Source organism: Odontomachus brunneus, unplaced genomic scaffold, assembly GCF_010583005.1.
Source record: "Odontomachus brunneus isolate Ranch 3 - 2012 unplaced genomic scaffold, Obru_v1 Obru_scaffold_298, whole genome shotgun sequence".
Lineage (NCBI taxonomy): Eukaryota > Metazoa > Arthropoda > Insecta > Hymenoptera > Formicidae > Odontomachus > Odontomachus brunneus.
Window position 1 is genome coordinate 184,625 of NW_022639748.1, and position 13,957 is coordinate 198,581.

A 13,957-nucleotide genomic window follows, 5' to 3' on the forward strand; every position below is an offset into this window, starting at 1 on the left:
AGTTAGTCGTACACAACAATGTAACTGTTTTATAATACGTATATTATATAGCATTTACATTGTTGAGTAGGAAATTATAATTTATTTTTGGATTACATGTAACGTTGTGTTTACTGGGTTCTCTATCATTTTGCAGATAACATTTTTTTCGTTTTTAATTAAAGAAAATTAACAGATAATTGCGCGTGACAATGCACCAATGGGAGCATTATCATTCACCAATCTTCTGTAATTAATAACTCAAAATTTGACATGCTTCTGTCGTAAAACGAATAGAACGAAATAGCCAATTTTCACGTAGTATTTTTTTATATCAAGCAGTTACATCTGGCATAAGTGGTATCATACCACTTTTCCAAATGATATCTGAAAAACACGATGCAAATACGATACGGTACTGGTTGAACGAATGGCTACGTTCCGGAGGTGAAGTACCGTGCAAAATTATTACAGATTTTTCCTTTGCATTACTAAACGCTGTGACATATGCATTCAATAACTGTACTTTATCTTATTATATGAAATCATGTGTAAGTCTTTTAGATTGTAAAAAGAAGACGAATGACATACCTAAATGCTTTATTCGTTTAGACATTGCACATTATAAAAATGATTGCAAGGTGCAGATGTTTCTGCGGAAAATATAGGCGAATAAAAGACTTTTATTTGCGATGCGTAGGATTTTTAAAAACTGTTGAAACACAGAGTCAATTTGAAACAATTCTTTATGCGATATTAATTGTAGCATTTAGTGAATGCGATGACAAAAGTAGCGAATGCGCAAATAAATTAGAATTACTTCTACAAGCGATACGCGATTTCACATTTAACGAAACTAAAGAAGAGAGTGAAGATAACACTGACTTATATAATTCCTCAGTAGATGAGAGAAATAATGTAATGAAAGACGTAGATTTACCTAATTTTAATAAGCTACGCGCCAACGCTGAAAAGTGTGCAGAAAAAACACATGCAGATGAACGGCCTAACCCTTACTATTGCCCTGAATTTGTAACTCTTTTTATACAATTTTCGAAATATTTTATTTTATGGACCAATGTAATGGTACCAATAAAAAAATCCGAATATCTCATCGCTTTATCGGCTAAATCAGAAGCTTATTTTAATGACTTAAAAAATTTTACTTTCAGTGATTATGATAAACCCTTAAGAGGAGATAAATTTATTATTAAACATATTTGTTCAATTGAAAACGTTTGTAAAATAGAAAGGACAGCGCTCAATCGTGCTAATGCACTTATATAATATAAGTGTTATCGTTGAAACGTCCGTTGAAGATGATCTTCAACAGCCAACTAAAGTAAAAAGCGATATCGTTGAAACGTCTCTTGAAGATGAAGATCTTCAACAGCCGTCAAAAAAATTAAACAGCGTTCTTATTGAAACGCCTATTGAAGATTATTTTGAAGAATCATCAACTAAAATAAAAAACGATATCGTTGAAACGTCTCTTGAAGATGAAGATCTTCAAGAGTCATCTACTCACTTAGATGTAGAAGAAAATTGGGGCGGACAAAATCCACCAATAAAAACAATGCAGATTATAAAAAGGATGTAAAAAAGGTTACTGAGAATAAAAAGAGAGGAAAATACTTATCATCTTGTCCTGACCTAGTTTTCTCACATAATCGTCCTATTCGTAAAAAAATGTTTATGTATTCAAAATGGTTCCTTACTTCCACCAGTTAAAATTAACGGCATGAATATACAATTAACTATGACGTGTTTGTTCGATGCAGTATTTGAGTTAATAATGACAGCATATGCAAATTCCGTTGTTTACAAGAAAATTGTTGATGAAATGTAAAAAAATTTTATATTTCTTAAATTAATAATAAATCATGCTATAACTGGTATCAATAACGCTTTTTATTTCGAACGCGCTGCCTATTTATCAGTCTTGTTTAAAAAAGATAAAAGCATTGTCGATTGTACGTGTAACGTATTTACTTTAAATACAAAATTATTAGCAGAAGCACCTAGTTTTATACAAGAAAGCACATGCGTCCGCTGTAATCAGAAGTATAACAAACATAAAAACATCCCAGTAGCCGACTTAAATTCAAAACCGATATTGCAAGATGGTTTATATAAAAGTTTGCAAAAAGCAATTGATATATATTGTTCAGGTAAAAAAATGATGTGTATAAATTGTGAGATTATTATTTGCAGCATAATAGAGTCAAGAGAACATTTATTTTTCGATGTAGAATGTGCTTATAATAGTAAAATTCAGGCGCTAATGGGATTTAAAGGCGCTTCTAAAAATATTTCTCTTTCCGAAATACCTGTTAATGTACAGCTAAACCTAAAAAAGTATCAGTTAATAGGAGTAATATCTTATTAAGGACAAATTGATAAAACGGGACATTATACAGCGTATTGTCGGAGAATCACGCATTTGGGTATTTGGGAAGAATATGATAATTTAAAAAACAAATGAGTAACGTTGAAGACAAAAGCAATATCGCGTACATTAGTAAGTCTGAGTATTATAGCTTATGTAAAATTGTAATAAATAAAATAACGAGAAAAATAGAAGGATGAGAAAGGGTAAAGAAGAAAGAAAGCGAAAAATATGGAAGGAAAGGACAAAATGAGGAAGGAAAGGAGAAGAGAGAAGATGAAAATAAAAAGATAAAAACACAACAAGAAGAGCTTGGAAGCTTTTGAGAGATGGTAAAAAATTCAACGTCCACATTGCGCTTATCACAGCGTAACATTCAAAGAGTTCGCTTCGTCTGTTCTCTGGTCGTTACAGCGCGGTTATGATACGTATCGTGTGGCGACACAAGGCGTCTCTTAAGCGGGGTCTACAATAGAAGTCGTAAAGTCGTAAAGCGTAGAAATTGACCAATCGCGATCAAGTATGAGAAGAATAATCGACCGCGAATGGTACATTTGTACGACTTGCGACTATACGATTTCTATTGTACACTCCGCTTTATGAGAGTTTTGCAACCGCAGGAACAGCGACGCGTCAAAGCTCGCGCGACATAGCTCGCGACACACTACCCTAAAACATCATGTTCTGCGCAGTTTGCAAGTTGAATTACCGTTCCCTGAAAACCGTCCATCAATCATTTGAGTCACACCGTCAGAAATGAAGCAATTCTTTATGTCATTCTTTTGCGTCTGACGCAACATTCGTTCTTTGGATAATATGAAGGTAAGATCACTTCAATAGTCATTGATTGAAATTTATTGTAAGATTACTGATAAGTTATTATCTTTTATTTAAGAGAAAGAGCGAGCTGAAAAAGAGAATGAACACTAACGGTAATGGCAAAACGGAGACGGACTTTAGTGCGCCCGAGAAAGACTACAAGGAAATCAGTCTCGACAATCTCATGACTTTGGACTCCATAGACGATGTCGCTGGTACGTGAACCAGAGTTTCCTATACGTTATTTTTATCAATTTGCTCTTTATTCTAAACATATAGATGTATTTATATAAATGTATTTCATATAAGATAAACATCTCTGTAAGCTTTTTACATCACACAATTATAATTAACAATAGAAGACAAACAGTTCAACGACAAGAAAAAAGTTGAAGTCAAAGGCGAGACTACAAGCGAGATGCAGAAGTCAAAGGGGAAGCAGATGAGCAAAGTGGGCGCTGCGTATATAAAACGCGTGGAGGTACAATATTGTGAGCATCACGAAATTTATCTGCCACGCAGCAAAAATATAGAAAGGGCGATCACTCTTCACTGCCCCACTTAGTAATTTGAAAGAGTATAAAATCAAATTTACAAATATTAATATCTTCCTCCTGCATTGCGTTTTCGCGATGACATGTGCGAATTAATTCGCATGACTGTCGTAGACATACTTACATGTTTAAAACGTGTAAAACATGTTACATTTTCTATTGCAAATGTCGTTTACTTCTAGAATCCTATAAATATAATTACTATAAATATGTAATTATTAGCTATTGTTCTCTATTGCTATGTATATATAAATTATAAATTTCTACACCCGCATATGTAGATATATAAGTGTGTGTATATATATATACACATAGATGTATATATTTACATACAAGGCGTTTCTTACAAATCAGATTAAGTAAATGAATCGGTACCTCTTTTGAAAGAAGCACGTCAAATTTTGAGTTATTAATTACAGAAGATTGGTGAATGATTATGCTCCCATTGGTGCATTGTCACGCGCAATTATCTGTTAATTTTCTTTAATTAATAACGAAAAAAATGTTATCTGCAAAATGATAGAGGACCCAGTAAACACAACGTTACATGTAATCCAAAAATAAATTATAATTTCCTACTTAACAATGTAAATACTATATAATATACGTGTTATAGAACAGTTACATTGTTGAGTACGAAATTATGACTAACTTTTAGATTACATGTAACGTTGTGTTTACTGGGAACTTTCTTCGCTCAGTTTGATTTAATATACAGACATATGATAACAAGCTATCAAAACTCATCTATCACATCGAGCGCGTAATCATTTGCCAATCTTCTTTAATTAATAACTCAAAGTGTATTGTTTCGAAAAAGATAGCGTTCTTATTACTTATCTTTATTTATTCTAGCGATATAATACTCTTGCTAAGGATGCTGTCAAATACCCTGTATATAAATACGAATAGGAAAATGTAGGATTAGTATAAAAAATATTCATTTCATCGAAAACAACGATAAATTACTACTTTATATACATAGGTACATAATTAATGCCAATATTATTATTATTATTATTACCTATTGCAGCGATATACTACCATTGATACGGTTCCACCTACCTTTGGTTCGGGTGTCGTAAAATACTCTATATATAAATACGAATAGGAAAATCTAAGATTATTATGATAAACAGTACATTCCTTTAATCCGAAACCACGATGAAATATTACTTTGTATGCGTAGGTTAATAGTTTATTATGTCCATATTATTATATTATATATTACTATTAATTATTATGTATAATACAACATTTATGTTACTAAATATGCGGAAAGTCTACACTGTTTTGAATGGTAAGGATTAGAACCTCGTCTAGTAAGTTTGGACTGATCGCTAAACAAAAATGTACAGCGGTCCGTCCTTTCGTAGCACAGCACGGAATAGGCATGAAAAATTACATGTGTATATTTTCTAGTATATTTATTACATTCTAGTATATTTCTGCTTGCCATATTTTTATTAATTACTCCGCTGGACTTTGTAATATGTAACATATTCAGAGAATCTGTAAAATGTTCAATATATATATATATATATATATATATATATATATATTTCTGACTTTTCATGAAACACAAAGTGTGAAAATATAATTTTTACTCGTTTCGTCAGTTATTTGACCATGCATTTTCTTGCGTAATTAGGCATTATTTCACAGTCTATTTCATAGGTATATATTGACTGTCCAAAAGTATGCTGAAGCGATTTTGAGTGCTATTTCCTAGGAATATCTTTTATTTAGAACTGATGCAGGAATTTTCAACGTGCCGTCTTTCATTTTTTATATTAAATTCGGTCGCGGCGAGTACGCAGCTAATCATTTTTATTGAAAAAATACGAGTTTCATATAAATACAAAATATTCTAAGGAACGCTTCATTTAATTTATCCTTCAATTCGTCATCTTCTTTAATTCTTTTATCTTAACATGCGATCGCCACAATATATACACAAAAATTTTGACACTGGTGGTTGATTGATAGATAGTGCGTTCAGCGAACTCAACAGTTGTACAACAGTTGAGCAATTCGTCAATGTAATTGGTCTAGATTTAATGATCTAACAGTAAGAATTAATAATCGCTGATTGCTCACTGAGCGCTTTTTCCGCTGAACGCGCCCATTCATTCAATGACTGCGTTGAGCAGAGAAAGTTGCTTTGCAACTGTCCTAAAATTCGCACATCTGGATTGGTGTATGCTTTTAGATCCAGTCAAGGATAAGAGCACACATTAGTCAGATTCACGAATTGTACAACAGTTGCAAAGCAATTTCTTTTGCTAAACGTAGCCATTATATAACTCCAGGCGAACTCTTCAGCGTCCCACAGCATTCCCCACATGAGAGATGGAGAAAGATAAAGCGGGTCTATATGCAACATTTTTATTTAAACTTTTACAGACAATTTGCTGCAAAAACCGTGCAAAGCCTGCAACGATCTGACAGCCGATTGGCAACAGAAGCAGCGTGAGTCCTGTCGCGCGGCAAGTTAAGCGCGGTTCATGCTGCACATCTGCAACAATTGACCAACAGCAGGCTCTATCGCCAAAACCGTAGCTCAATAGGGACTACGGTTTTGGTGTCGACTTTTGATCAAAGCTGTGCGCAGTCTGCGGTCAAATTGCTTATTGGGTATTAAGTATATATTTCGTAAATAAAAAAAAAATTAGTGTTGAATACAAAACAGAGTGTTCTATCTAACCACACATGTATGAGTTAAAGGAAACAATTAGAAATAATCTGGTAATACAGCAACATATTATTAACATATTATTGACATAATATTATTGGATTTGTGGAACATTTGGTGAATATTCCAGTGAATATCTAGCGTTTACTGGGAAAGTATAATAATCCAAGTAAATGTATAATAAAAATAAAATATATAAATCTTCTTATAATATGATGGAAATATGTGTACAAAAAACTATATACTTATATAACTGACAAATATAAAAGGAAAAATAAACTTTTTATGTAGAGGACTAAAAGGAAATATTTACAGTGAAAAAGTTTTTGTTAGAATTCAAATCCTAAAACAATAAACATGAAAATATTAAACTAAAATGTAAAATATCTAAAGTAAAATTAATGTTATCATGCGTTAGACAATTTTTTGTGGAATTATAAGTTTTGCAAAGTGTGAAGTTAGCCCCCCCAAATTCAATGTTAAATTACTTTTTTTCTAGAGGTGTGCAAACGAAAACTTGTTTCGGAATGTGCAAACGAAAATCTAACGATATCATGCGTCAGAAAATTTTTTTCTGCAATTTTAATTTAGGTTTCGACAAGTGTCTCCTTCGGGGTGCGCCATCTTGACGTGGTGAGGGGGCTCCCTGGGTCTCGACTCGCTGGGCAGTACCAAGAGTCCAACTTTTGGGAGGGCCGTGGGAAGGGCCTGGGGTCTAAGAGTGCACCAATCAGGGGGATGTGGGTGCGTATCCGCACTGTGTCTGGGGAAGACGGCTTTCGGGTCGTGCTTTTTGGCATGTGATGGATGCCGCGTCCCACAATGGGGGTCCCTTCCCTTTTGGCACACGGCCTCGGGACACTTAATCCCTGGGTATGCGCCGATGTGGGGGGGGGCAGGCGGCTTCCGGGGGTCTTCTCAGAAGTCGGCCACCTGCGATCCGTCGGACCATGCCGGTTGAGTTTCTAATGCCGGACGGGCCGACGGGGAGGGTAATCGTTAAGCGCGACCATCAGGGTCGCCCTGACGTATTCTGGGGCAGGGTCTGGCGGTCGGAGTGCCCGATAACAGGTGACTGCATCCTTTCCGAAGTCGGTCACTGGGTGAAGTGTGCCGCAGGGGGGCAATCCCCTTTCTGTGGGGCGTCGCTGGTCGCCACGGCGGATAAGGCATTGGATGGGGTGTAGCACTTTCATCGCCCCAACCGTCCCTGGGGCACCCCGGGTGGCGCCCACCCGTACGGTGCCCACGTTGTCGGAGACGTGAGACCCCCGAAAGCCCACAGGTTTAGGTTTGTCCGGCCTGTGGGTGAGTAAGGGGCTCGGAGTCCAGTGCCGCCGATGTAACATTCCGGCGGCCCGAGACATATGGCTCTCTCCTGGGGGAACTCGGGGGCATGACCGGGAGTCAAATCCCGCCCTGGAGTCGGACCCGTGCGGGTGCGTGGGATTCAACTAAAAATGGATTGCTCAAATTTTAATGTTAAGGGCGTCTGCAGACGTAGTGTCGACACCGGAGAGGCATCCCACTTCACGTTGGGAGTCACGCCCTATATTCCATGGCCCTCCACGCTCGGCAGGAGCCAACAGGGGGAGGCGGACTTCAGGCCGAGTCGACGGCCCGGCCCCAAGTCCAGAACAAGGAGGGACAGGTCGGAGGATGAGCTGAGGAGGAGAGAGGAGAGCCGCTTGGGAACGTACAACAGGAGCAGGGCTATTGATGGGCCCTCTCCTTCACGACCCCTTGAAGCCTCCTCGACCTCCAGCTCCCGGGAAAGATCCTGGAGTCCGGCGGGTGTCCTGACAAGGATCAGGACAGGTGAGGATAAAGTCGTGAAACAGACAGTGCCTTCAACAGACAGTGACGTCGACATCGACTCCGGTTTGAAGCTTTTTACTCGGGACGGTAGGCCGATCGAGAGGAGGGGCAAGCCGACGAAGACCGAGGCTCACAAAGATCAATTTACGGCCGAGAAAGGGCGAAGAGAGAGAGAATGAAAAAGGATAGGCGAGCTGCCGCGGTCGACCGAGCCATTGTGGATCCCTCGATCGCGTCAACCGGAAGTAGGGTAATCAGGGCCGGCGAAAACGCGCTGACCCTGGTCGATGAAATGAAGGAGAAACCGACCACTGAACTGTCCGCAACGGCAGTACAGTGCTTGGCCCTCCTTCAGAAGGTGGCGGGGATGTCGAGAAACCTCAAGGGCTCCGTCCAAAATGAAATCTGGTAGGCCGTCGAGAAACTTTCTGCGACCAACACTCTCCTTACCCATCGAGCCTTGGGGGCAGTTCCTCAGCTTCAGCTCGGATGGTGGACGGGGGGAGCGGCTGCAGGAGAGTGACGGTCCCCCCAGCAGAAGAATCAAATTAAGGGTCTCCAAAAAGAAATGGAGGAGTTGAGGGCAAAATTGAGGGAGAAACAGGAGGCTTCGGCACTCCTTTCTCCTTCTTCTCCCTCTGCTTCTCTGTGCGGAGCTGCGGGAAGCACACCCTCGCGGACGGAGTCAGAGCCCCTCCTCCAACGCTCTTCCAGGGCAGTCAAAAGGAAGAGTCGCACGATCGAGTGCGACTCGGAGGAAGGGAGATGTCGACCGAGGCCTTCCAGAGCCAAGTCATTGCTCTGGAGAAGCTCGAATGTAGAAGGGAGGAGATACTGGCGGAGATAGCCAACGAGCCCCTTCCACTGGCATTTAGGCCTCGTTGGAAGGAGTTAGTGTCTGCCTGGACACTCCTCCGCCAGTGTCACCCTGCACAGCCGCGGAGAAACCCGGGCGGGGGGGAGGGGGATTCAGGCATCTCGAGAGTCTCCTCGAGATCTTGATCCCCTGTATTCCTGGAAAGATGAGTGTCACTCATGGATACCCGTCCTCACAAATAGGGGGGGGAGGGGGCAGTGGTAGCTACAAAAGAGGCCCCACTGCCCGACTCTCCCTACGCACTGCCACGGCCCGTCATAGAATCAGGCACGATGGGGCGAATGAAGGGGGGAGGAAAAAGAAGCCCCAGAAAAAAAGAAGAAAGACGGAGAGGGAGGCGGCAGAGAGGGTGCAGACGGTGGGCACAGCCCCCGGCCATCACAGGTCGAATCCCCCGCAGCCCCCCAAGAGAAAGCAGTGACTCCTCCCCACGGCGGCAGCATGACCCGAAAGACCTGGTTGACGGTCATGGGGAGGAGGGCGGCCAATGCCAAAAAGGACGGAACCACGGCTGGGGAGCAAACCACGGTCTCCAATCAAGGGCCCGGCTCCTCCCGTGGGAAATAAGCCCCAGCAAAAGGGAATAAGGGGAGGTCTACCATTCCCCCTACCCCCAAACTAAAGCCGCCCTCCCGGGCGGCGGTTACCATCACCTGCGCCCCCGGAATGGAATATGCGCAGGTGATGATAAAAGCTAGGGATGAGGTGAAGCTGTCAAAGCTGGGGATCTCCAACGTGATTCCCAAGCGCGGCATTACGGGGTCGCTCATCTTGGAGGTCCCTGGCCCCGATAGCTACGACAAGGCCAGAGCCCTGGCCGACAAGCTGGCCGCGTTCTTTGTGGAGACCGACGGTGTTCGAGTAGCTGTCCCCGCGAAGAGCGTCGAGATTAGAATTAAGGATCTCGACGACTCGGTGACTGCGGATGACGTTCAGTCCGCAATTGCCGAGTCGGGAGAATGCTCTCCAGCGGAGGTCAACGTCGGAGCGGTGAGCCGCGCCCCCAACGGGCTTAACTCCTGTTGGGTCAGATGCCTGATGGGGGCCGCCCGCAAGATTGCCTCCGCTGATAAGATAAAGATCGGGTGGACGGTGGCCCGGGCCGAGATTCTTTCGCCCCGACCCCTCCAGTGCTTCCTTTGCCTAAAGGGGGGACATGTCAAGTCCAATGTAGGGGCGAGATAGATCGCAGCGGGATTTTTTACCGCTGCGGGAGTCCGAGTCATAAGGCCTGGGACTGCACGGCCAAGCCAACATGCCCAGTCTGTTCCGCTGGCAAAAATAAGCCGGTGGAGCACAGGCTGGGATCGGAAAACTGCCTGGCCGTGCGAAAGAAAAAGAAAGGTGCTAGGAAGGGAGCTGGAGCCAAGGTCTCGGCTACCATCACCCCATCCCCGGCCCCTATAAAGGTAACATTGGCTCCCCAGCCTAAGAGGTCCAACCCTCAAAACGGAAGGGACAATCGAGAGGTAATATGGTCCCGCCCCCTCCCCCGAGTCCGGGAACCTCGACTCCTGGATCACGGGGAGGGGAGAAAGTGGCCGGTAAAGCGACGGCGCCGAAAGGCGCCAAGAGGAAGGGCCGATCGAGATCGTTGTCGGTGGGTAGGAGCAAGAGGAAAAAACCCTCACCCACCTCCATAGAGGTCGACATGGAGGAGGTCGGTAGCCAGCAATCACAATCATAATGGCTACCGTCCTCCTCCAAGCCAACCTGAATCACGCCCGCCGTGCTCAAGACCTCTTGTGGCACACTATGGCGGAGCGTGATTCAGGCCTGGCTGTGGCCACCGAACCCCACCACATCCCCCCCCCCAACGACCCCCGTTGGATGGGTCGTCCGGGGAACCCGGGAATGATGGGTAATTTGGCCATCATTAGGAGGTATTCAAAAAACTCCCCGCCGGCGTGTTGTGTCCACGCCGGCGGAAAGATAGTGGCAGTCGAATGGGGGTCTATGGCGGTGGTCGGGGTGTATGCCTCGTCCGCGCTGAGCCTCGCCGAATTTGAGGATCTATTGGACGGCGTGAGGGAGGTTATAAGAACCAAGTGCCTCACCCGACCCGTCCTGCTCGCGGGGGACTTTAACGCCAAATCCAAGCTATGGTGTTCCCCGCGAGCGAATGCGAAAGGCGAGACTCTCGCGGGCTGGGCGGCGGGTCTTGGCCTCTGTTTATTAAACAGAGGCTACGTTAGCACCTGCGTCCGGCCGCAGGGTTAGTCGATTGTTGACCTCACGTAGATCAGCCTCACTGCGGCTGGACTGGTGAGATCCTGGCGGGTGAAAACTGAGTTAGAAACACTATCGAACCACCTCTATATAGAGGTAGTCCTGGTCGCCACCCCCAGAGAGGTGCTGGCCCGCCGCCAAGTTCTGGAAGACACCCGGCCGAAGCGATGGGCCCTCACTCGGCTGAACACGGACGAGCTCAAGGCGGCTGTCCTCGCGGCGACCTGGGATCAGGAGGAGTGCGACCTCCTGACCTGGGAGGATATTGAGAAGTCGGTCACGAATCTCAGGGCACTTATGGAGAGTGTCTGCGACGCCTCCATGGCCCGAGCGAGACCGATCCACCTACGGGCCGCCTATTGGAGGACGGCAAAGATAGCCTCCTTGAGGAAAGAGGCCGTCCGTCTACGAAGGCGCTTCCAGTCTGCGAGGCGGTCCGGAAATGCCGCAAGAACAGCAACTGCACAGGGCGAATACCGTGCCGCGCGACTCGCCCTGTGCGCAGAGATTAGGGACGCGAAGAACAGGGCCTGGAAGAGTTCTCGGAGACCTCGATAGACATCCGTGGGGGCGATCATACCACATCGTACGAAACAAGCTTAAGCCATGGTCGCCCCCGCTAACGGAAGAAATGGACCCCCAACGGGTGGAGGAGATAGTGGAGACCCTCTTCCCGGGGCACAACTACATATTGCCCCCATATGAGGGTCCTCCCGCCGAATGGCACGACGAGTTGGGGGTCACGGTCGCCGAGATTACCCGGGTCGCCAAAAGACTAGGGGGCAAGAAAGCCCTTGGCCCTAATGGCGTCCCAAGGGTGGTATGGGCTCTGTCCCTCGGCAGCCGGTTGAGGCAGCTTTTTTCCTGCTGCTTCAGGGCTGTCGTCTTCCCCCAAAGGTGGAAGGAGGCCAAATTGGTCCTCCTCCACAAGGTGGGCAAACCAGTGGAGCTCCCTTCCGCTTACCGGCCAATATGTCTGCTGGACGAGGTAGGCAAGATGCTCGAACGCATCATAGCTGACCGCCTCGTCCGGCAGCTACGAGGAGGTAGTCCCGACCTGAGCGAAGCTCAATTTGGGTTCCGCGAGGACAAGTCAACCGTAGACGCCATTCGGCAGGTACGAGCCCTCGTAGAGCAACGAGTGGCGGAGGGGGGGGGTGTTGATGGCGCTGTCGCTAGACATCGTCAACGCGTTTAACACCCTCCCCTGAAACCGGATAGAGGCGGCCCTCGTCCATCATAGGTAGCCGTCCTACCTGGTCTCGATCGTTCGGGACTACTTCCGTGGCCGGAAGCTGGAGTTCACGATTCAAAGTGGACTCCAGCGCGGAAGGGAAAAGCGGTTCGGGGTTCCCACAGAGCTTAGTTCTAAGCCCGCTTCTGTGGAACCTCGCTTATGACTGCGTGCTCGCACTGCCCTCCCCCCCCCCGCCAGTCGAGTGATCTGCTATACGGACGATACACTCGTGCTGACCAGGGGGCAAGATTGGGGGGAGACGGCAGCTCTTGCGCAGGTCGTAGTCGGCTGTGCCGTGCTCTCCATCCGGGGGATGGGGTTAGAGGTGGCGCCATCGGAAAATCGGAGTCCATCTGGTTCCACAATGGCTCCCGTGATCATGATGGGGTCAGCCCGCATAGACGTGGAGTCCACGATGAGATATCTGGGCCTCATCATAGATGGCACCTATGGGTTCGGGCCACATTTCGAGGCCTTAACCCCCAGACTGGACAGGGCGGCCAACGCTTTAGGTGGTCTCCTGCCCAACATCGGCGGTCCTAACACGAGGGTTCGACGGCTTTATGTGAGCATGGTCCACTCAATAGTCCTTTTTGGGGCCCCAGTGTGGGCCGGCGAGGCGGAGGCGAACCGGCGCATCAAAAGGTTGATGCACCGGTCGCAACGTTGGATGGCCATTCGCCTCGCCAGGGCCTACAGGACCGTGTCTCACGCGGCCGCCACGGCTCTCGCGAGGGTGATGCCTGCGGAGCTCTTAGCGCAAATGTACGCTGAAACGTACACGCGCATCAAGGGGCTCCGCAGCTCCGGGGAAGGAATTTCCGCGAGAGCCATAAACCTCGCAAGGAAGCAGGCCCGGCAGCGGGCTGTCCTACGCTGGAAATTCCAGCTGGACGACCCGCGAGCACTGAGCCGACGGACCGTCGATGCCATCGGCTCCTGTCTGCAAGATTGGCTAGACAGGGCCCACGGCGGGCTGACATTCCGATTGACGCAAGTGCTCACCGAACACGGTTGTTTCGGTGTGTACCTGCGGTCGATCGGAAAGGAGCACACGGCGGCCTGCTACCACTGCGCGGCCGACCAAGGCTCGGCGCAGCACACGCTGGAATTCTGTCCGGCGTGGGCAGACCAGCGCCGGGTTCTGATCGAGGTGATGGGGCGGACCTCTCGCTCTCGAGCATAATTCGCGCAATGCTCGAGAGCGAGAGGAAGTGGAGATGGCGGTCTCCTCCTTCTGCGAGGAGGTAATGTTGCGGAAGGAGGAGGCCGAAAAAATCTGGAAGGAGGAGGTTGCCCCTTCCGATAGCGAGAAGGAGGCTGAGGACAGGGACGGAAGGGGCCAACCGCCGAGGAGAAG

General features: G+C 46.2%; 2 protein-coding genes across 2 annotated transcripts in view; both read left to right on the forward strand.

Annotated features, from left to right (window-relative positions):
* LOC116853266 overlaps positions 1-3,752 on the forward strand; it is a 9,636-nt gene extending 5,884 nt beyond the window's left edge. The window contains exons 2-3 of the mRNA XM_032834247.1: positions 3,264-3,402; positions 3,547-3,752. Coding sequence (XP_032690138.1) covers positions 3,264-3,402; positions 3,547-3,752 — 345 coding nt within the window. The remainder of the gene's footprint in view (positions 1-3,263; positions 3,403-3,546) is intronic.
* Positions 3,753-10,817: 7,065 nt separating this feature from the next.
* Positions 10,818-12,558, forward strand: LOC116853267. Its single transcript, XM_032834248.1, has 3 exons — positions 10,818-11,346; positions 11,455-11,666; positions 11,755-12,558. The coding sequence occupies exons 1-3, from the start codon at positions 10,818-10,820 to the stop codon at positions 12,556-12,558; spliced, it is 1,545 nt and encodes a 514-aa protein (XP_032690139.1).
* The last annotated feature ends 1,399 nt before the right edge of the window (positions 12,559-13,957 follow it).